Here is a 7,532-nt window from a genome sequence, read left to right as displayed (position 1 = left end):
CTGATAAAAATACATGTATATGTATATGCTTGTACGTAAAAGTCCAGGGGATCGACGTCTTTCCCCGTGTCCACACACACAAAGTTCACCGTACGATGATATTGTGTGTGTGTATGTGTGTACGCTTACCAACGATACGTCGTATTAAGAAACGTCGTATAACGAAACGCGGGTCTGGGCATCGTTTAGATCTAGAACTCGATAAAGAATCACGGAATGTTTTGTGTGTGGACGTATGGTCGAACTAGAACGGTATAACTTGGCGAGGCTTAACGTGACCGCACGCGAAAGGAGATTTGACCTCTTATTTCCGTTTCCGTTTCTTGACCGCAGTAGCAAACTGCGCACATATACGACGTTTCGCTGTAGAGTTTCGGATATTTGTTCTGGTGTGTGAGGACGCCCGGTCCGCTATACGAATTACGATGATTCTCTATACGACGTTTCTTGTGTGTTGACGCCCTGTTCGCTATACGATGATTCGTTATACGACGTTTCTTTATAGAGTTTCGGGATAATTCTGTTTGTGTGTTGGCACGCTGTTACAGTCATCTCTGAGGGACCTGGTAATGAGAATTAATGCCTTAGCAATGGGCACGAGCGCATTGACTTTGTTTCGAAACCGTGACCCCCTGGTTACGAGACCGCTGCTCTACCACTGAGTTATCGTGCCTCCTCTTTTGAATGATTTTTTTGGTTACTGTCTTGGTTGTAAACTATCTTCGTACCATTTATCTGTATCTCTTCCATTCCAACGCCGTTTAAGAAATAAAAACGAACCTTCCTAACCTTTCAAACCCTTTAAAGTTTCAACATCATCACCTGAATTTATGTAGATGAGTGTAAAGAGGGCGAGGGATAGTTAAAAAGGGAGGAGGTTTCTGAAGAGGTTAAAGAGAAAGTCTAAAAGGTATATTTATATATTGGTGGACAGATAGAGAGAGAGTTAGAGAGAGAGAGAGAGAGATAGAGAGAGAGAGTGAGAGAGAGAGAGAGAGAGAGAGAGGGGAAGGATGAAGGGCAATCGGGTCAGCTGATTGATATAGCTTTGTGTTCTTACTCGTGCCCGTTGTCGATAGCATAGTCGAGGCAGTTGAGTCCCTGCTTGTCACGGAGTACGATGTCGGCTTTCGCCTCGCAGACAAGAAGTTTCACCATATCGATGTGACCATTCTTGCAGGCTAGATGCAAAGGTGTAACCTGGAAAATAAAGCAGAAAATGATATGCCTGCATGTGAGCATTGAATTCGTAATTACCGGCTTTAATTACTGTAGTGATACTGCAATGTTGAGGTAACATGATGAGATTCCCATTATTCAAATTGTTTATACAAAGACATGTCATGTCACAGAAATAAACGTTGACTTCAAGTTGATATTTGATTATAAATGAATCCCAAAGACCTGCTTTGGTTTTCTTGTATCTCCTTCTCTCCTTGCAGCAGGAATTGATCCAGGCTCAGATCAAAGTGTCTGGCATTCGTCTCGATGTTCAGAGGCTCAATAAGGATTTGAATCGATTTGAACGCCCAACATTATTTTCTATAAGTTTTTGATCATTGCAAGAATTGTGGTTGAATTACCTACCTCATACAAGTCTGTTTTATCAACCCGTGCATTAGCTTTGAGTAGCTGCTTGACTGTCCTTATCCAGCCATTGGCTGCTGCAAGGTGCAATGGAGTTTGCTCGTGTGCTTCATAAAAGTTGCTTTAAGAAGAATTAAAATAACCATTGATCAAAAAAAATGATACAATTCTACATTGAAACACTGAATTGTTTTCATTTCGCCGTGCAACAAAATAATAGGGGGATGAAATATTTTCCTCTATGTGATTCTCAGATAATTCCAAAATAATTATATAGGAGAAATATAAGTTCGATGCAGCAAAGCCGGACAGGTTTTCTTTTAAAGATGATGTTCGGTGTAATAGTTTATCTAATTATCTCATAGAACAGAACTCAGTGAATGCGCGAAAGATCTTTGTTGCGCGCAGTTACCGTTCATTTTAATCCACGTTTAAACAAAACGCGGTTTTTTCGCGGTGACAAACCGCGTCTTTTCTGAACGAGACTATAGATTTCAGAGTTCTTACGTATCATTTACGTCAGCCAACGCCTTGATGAGCTCCTGAACGGTCAGGTCATGTCCAGCCTCAGAGGCATAGTGGAGCGGTGCGTTACCCATGTCGTCGCATGTATTGACGACGTCGCTTCGCTTCCATCGAATCAATGCCGCTACCGTTCTGCACAATGAAACATCATGAATATAAATGTTATATACCATCGTATTTTCTGAAAAACACAGAAGTTCTGGACTTTAAACAAAGAAAAAACCTCATCTGTAAAAACTGTCACATCGGCTGTGGCTATTTTTCTTGCGGGCAGGGTGGGAGATCATATAACAGCTCATGTTAAAATGCCGAAAATATGTATGATAAATACCATCTCAATGAAAAAACACCATCTAACAAAGGCCTTGTAGCAAATTATGCATATTTTCATTGATCAAAATGTGTTCAAATAATCATTACTAAGAAATGTTATGACATTAATATTCTTTCAATTTCAAGAAGTGTAATGATTTACTCTGTGTGTCCTTTCTTGGCGGCATCGAGAACGAATTCGGCGATTTCGTCATCACTGAGGCCATGGAGCTTAGTACCGTGATGCAGAAGAAGCTAAATGTAAAGAAGAGACGACGTTATTATCATTATTCTTCTAATCATCCTTGTTGAAACAGTGATCGTTATCCTCATCCTCATCCCAATCCTTGTCATCATCAACATCATCCTTGTCAACAATAACATCATCATAACCACCACAACGATCAAACCTTATCATTGAATCAACTCAACGATAATTTCGTACCCTATGCATATGCCATAGAAATAATTTGTTTGGGCTTATGTCATATTCATGTTCACACGTAAAGGTGATGGCGTGGTTAAGGCTATTGGAACTGCCTCGGGTTTTAATTATCTTCAGTCTATGCATCCGTGCTATCATCGACGTCGTCGTAGTCGTCATTATCAAGAACATCACCATTATTGCCGGTACCACCACTGACGTTATCACAACCAATATCAGCAAAATAAAAAAGAATTATCTCAAAAATCAACACGGTAACCTTCACCTTCTTGTTCTATTTACATGTATTTTTTCTTCTTTCACCTTTTTCTTATTCTTCCTCTTTTTCGTCTCTTATTCGTCATGTCCATTATCATCACTCGTGTGAACGTATCCCTTTTTATTTGCTTACCTGTAGTGTATTTGCTTTGTTCTCCGTAGCCGCCCACTTGAGGAGCTCCGAGGCTGTGTCCTGATTATCACTCGTAGTCAAGCTCGTATTCAAGTTACGATGACGGTCGAGGAGACCGATGATGGTTTCGAAGCTTCCGGAGTTGGTCGCGACCTGGAGCGGCGTGAGCTCTTCATCGTTCTTGGCACGAATGTCAGCACCGCTGTAGGAGTTAAATTTGTCGTTTTAAATCATAATGGAAAAATATGAAAGCTAATAAGAATTACATATGGCAGGGCTTAAACAAAATATCCTGATCATTATAAATGGTTAAAGAAAAACATGCGAAATTGAGTGATTTATTGGAAGGAAAACAATAAGACATGGAGTGGAATGACATTACAAGAGTGTACTAGAATGGCAGAAGGCAGAGATGTGTAGAAAAGTGTTACAATCAACCGTCCCAGCTAGGAGAAGTTACGTTGATAGACTAATCTCTTTTTCTTTCCTTTTTCTCAATTCTTTACCATTAATATGCCCTGAACGTCGATGTCTTATGGTATGTTTTATCCTCCCCATGCACTCATCGTCTTAAATATTTTCATTCTCTCCCTCGACTCTTCATTTGTTTTATTTTCCCCTTTTATTGAATTTTATTTTGTCCCTTTATCCTCCTCCTTTTTCTGTACCTAAAGCAGGGCTCCCACTTAGCCGAGTTGTATTATCGAGTTATGGCGAGTTGTGGTGAGTTGCCTCAAAGATGCACTCGCAATAACTCGCGAATAATTCGGTATGGCTTAGCGTAACTCTTTACAACATTCCACGACTCTCCTCGAAGTCGCGAGCAGTTCCAAAATTTGGAACATGTTAAAAAAAAAATCCCCGATTCGTTGCAATTCGAGGTGAACTCTCCTACACTCGCAATATACACGCATTACTTGTGACAAGCTCACTCTACACTTTTCATAAGGTGGCGAGTTGCTACGAGTATATTACGAGTGTTAAGCAAGTTCACCTCGAGCTACAACGAATCAGCGAAAATTTTGAACATGTTCAAAATTGTCACTGATTCGTTGTTGCTCGAGGTGAATTCGTTGTTACTCGAGGTGAACTCGCGACTTCGAGGAGAGTCGTGGAATGTTGTAAAGAGTTACGCTAAGCCATACCGAATTATTCGCGAGTTATTGCGAGTGCCTCTTTGAGGCAACTCACCACAACTCGTCATAACTCGCTAATACAACTCGGCTAAGTGGGAGCCCTGCTTTAGTCTTTATCTTTTCTGTTTATTCTTTTCAATCAACTGCTTTAATCCTATTGTGATCGTAGTTTTCTATCTGATAATTTTGCTTTCCCCTTGTATCTTAGCATTGAATCGTGTTTCGGCACCACTCATTCAAACCACTTTTTAAATCGATGATACTAAATGCATAGTGGGTGTTTGAGCTACATAAATCGCTTTTAAATGTGAGACTATTTCTCACTTTTCGCTCAAAAACTCCGCCACTATTTGATGGTTCTGTTTGCAGGCATGATGGAGAGCGGTTTCGCTATCCCTATTTGTGACGTTGATTTTGGCGCCCTTTTCCAACAGCATCTTCACCATTTCCAGATGGCCAGCAGAGCAAGCTTCGTGCAGGGGTGTGTCGTCATTCTCTCCTCCCCCGTAGTTAACCACACATTCGTCATCATCGTCGCTGTCGTCGTCCTTTAACACTGTGAAATACATTATTTTTTTCAAAAGGAAAACCCATATGTTATTGTGTGTAATTTTCAGCGAAATTATAGTAATGTAGTGAGATTTATATAAGCACAGCGTACACACAGCTTAATCATGAAAAGATGTATTTACACTTTATATTACTTTATGTAACATGTTTAAATGATCATGTTTCATTGAGAAATATGTAGGTTACAGGAAAATTATAACTAACAATATTTAAGATAAAATAAATACGAAAGAATGCGCCTACTTGCTCCATCAGCTTATACGAAAGAGGAGGGGCAAGTGTAGGCATTCTCAATCCCGCCCCCTCCGACAGAAATATGAGGATTTATATGTTGAATGATTATGTTGAGTTGAAATATATACACAATATTTGGTAAAGCAAAACTCCTCTACCTTTTCTAAATTATGAAATTATGAAGTCGATTAAACTTACCAAAATTTTGCACGATTTCAAATATCAAATTACAAAAAGCTTTCACCACCCCCCTTAGCTTGATCCCTTACTAGCCCCCCCCCCCCCACCACACACACACACACACACACACACACACACACACACACACACAAACACACACACTAAATACCATTTACTGCACTGGCTTGCGCACTCTAAATAAAAACAATAATAAAACAGTGTGTACATGTGTCACTGTCTATTGTATTATTTTATTATATCAGTCTATAATAGAAATCAGTTCATACCGTGTTCAAGGGAAAGTTGGACTAATTCTTTGTGCCCTCCTCTCACGGCTAGATGGATTGGTGCAACGCCGTCTCTGTTTTTCTCGATTAGAATCTAGAGAAAGATAGTAGATGCGTTGAACATGTATGTCACAATGAAATATGGTATGGAAACTTTTGTGTCCATGTTCAGTGGATTTACGAGCTTCGACTTATGCAAAACTGTAACCCAGCTAAAGCACATATCGTGGTGACATTAGCATGATTAGTGTAGCTATGGTCTTACTCTTACCATAGGCGGGGCACATGTGAATAGAAGGGATACTTTCTGGTCCCTCTCTCTCCCTTTCTCTCTCTCTCTCTCAGTCCATTTCTTTCTTTCCCTTTTCCCTTTAACGTTTTCATTGTTTTCACATTTCGATTGGGAGAGATGCATTTGTATTTTGATAGTACTTTTTTACCGTGCAACGATTTCCTATTAACGTGCAGAAATGTCCTACTTAAACTCTAATTTCAATAAAGTAAAAAGGAAGTGAGATGGGTAATAAAGAGAGAAGGAAAGACAAAAAGAAAAAGAAATAGTAATATGATAATCATAATCATGAGAATGTGTAAAAGTTTAAACGTACTTCTTTTAATTTACCGGTCTCCTTTGCTTTTTCGATGATCTTCCTCGCGATCTTTTTGTAGCCCTCGTTGAAGGCGATGTGGAGCGTGGTGTCGTAGTTATCATCGTACACCGTCAGGTCGGCTCCCTTGTTGATGAGAAGGATGGCGATGTCGATCTTCCCGTAAAGGCATGCCAGCAACAGCGGGGTCGTATTGCGTTTATCCGCTTTCTATAAATGAAAAGGACATTGATCCACGGACATTGTTTATATAGGTCTGTCTGAAGTATAATTAATAATAATTATATTTGCTTATATAGCGCCTAATACTTATGTATGTAGGGTTGTGGTCTATTGGACGAGTCTCTGGACTGTGAACAACAGGCTGCGGGGTTCGAATTCCTTCAGTAGCATTCATGTCCTTTGCCAAGAGTCCCGAGCAACCTGTCAATCTACGTTTGCGAGCGTCGGAACTACTACAATGGCAGCCGTGGTAAAGCCGGGAGTAATAATAATAGAGTGTCAGAAGTGACATTTTGCCATACTATAAGTGCTTAACAAGAACCACTGTGAGACCTTTTACTTCATTTGATTTGTGCAGGGCATATCATTATCGTTAATATCCTATAAACAAATATTTCGTCGACTTGAGATTACGACTTAATATTGCAAATATCTTTTTATTTGTCACCTCTACACTTGGAGGCAGATGCCCCGTTTCTCAAACTCCAATTATTTTCACGACATAAAATAGAAGCAAAGCAAGTTCCATAGTCTTAGCTTGTTATTTACGTTTAGTTCAGTATCACTCTTAGAAAGAAGTTGAACCACAGCTTCAGTGTTGCCTTGTAAAGTGGCGATGTGAAGTGGAGTGCGCCCTCTGCTGTCCTCGGCATTCACATCGGCATTTTTCGACATCAAAAATATCACGACGCCTCCATCAGAAAGTCTCGATATCCTTTTGGCCGACTCAACCTCATACAAAAAGTGATAGAAACTTAATTTTCACTACCTTTTAGTATTAACATCACAAATGCTGATATACATTTTTCTTTTCATTTGTCTCCATCAATGAATAATAATATAAATCAAATTCTATTTTCACACAGATCGGCTTTCGTAAAATGGAGTCGTGTAAAATGAACAAAGGCTATATAACTCTTTTTTTAAATTTTGTTTATTGAAAATAAAACTTAACGACATAATTTAATAATGTTTTGATTTGTTAAATTTTCTTTAATTGTAATATATATATTTTTAATTGCCTACATGGTGCAA

The 7,532-nt window shown here is 39.3% G+C and overlaps 1 protein-coding gene across 1 annotated transcript; it reads right to left on the bottom strand.

The window, feature by feature from the left end:
* Positions 1–1,056: 1,056 nt before the first annotated feature.
* On the bottom strand, positions 1,057–7,172 carry LOC579097 (ankyrin repeat, PH and SEC7 domain containing protein secG-like). The gene is made up of 9 exons (XM_030994168.1): positions 7,047–7,172; positions 6,276–6,485; positions 5,668–5,761; positions 4,721–4,952; positions 3,261–3,462; positions 2,588–2,679; positions 2,095–2,244; positions 1,588–1,708; positions 1,057–1,200 (listed from the first exon to the last, which is right to left on the bottom strand). Exons 1-9 carry the CDS (start codon positions 7,170–7,172, stop codon positions 1,057–1,059), a joined length of 1,371 nt encoding a protein of 456 aa, XP_030850028.1.
* Between the last annotated feature and the right edge of the window lie 360 nt (positions 7,173–7,532).

This window comes from Strongylocentrotus purpuratus, unplaced genomic scaffold (genome assembly GCF_000002235.5).
Source record: "Strongylocentrotus purpuratus isolate Spur 01 unplaced genomic scaffold, Spur_5.0 spur5_scaffold_21, whole genome shotgun sequence".
Taxonomy (NCBI): Eukaryota; Metazoa; Echinodermata; class Echinoidea; order Camarodonta; family Strongylocentrotidae; genus Strongylocentrotus; species Strongylocentrotus purpuratus.
Note: the sequence above shows the minus strand (reverse complement) of the source record. Positions and strands in the feature narration are given on the sequence as shown.

Excerpts from the sequence above, each read along its gene's own strand:
- LOC579097 (XM_030994168.1), bottom strand. The coding sequence starts at position 7,172 with ATGTCGAAAAATGCCGATGTGAATGCCGAGGACAGCAGAGGGCGCACT. Across the intron at positions 5,762-6,275 it reads AGACCGGTAAATTAAAAGAA|ATTCTAATCGAGAAAAACAG; the intron begins GTACGTTTAAAC and ends ATCTTTCTCTAG. Across the intron at positions 2,245-2,587 it reads GCCAAGAAAGGACACACAGA|AACGGTAGCGGCATTGATTC; the intron begins GTAAATCATTAC and ends TTCATTGTGCAG.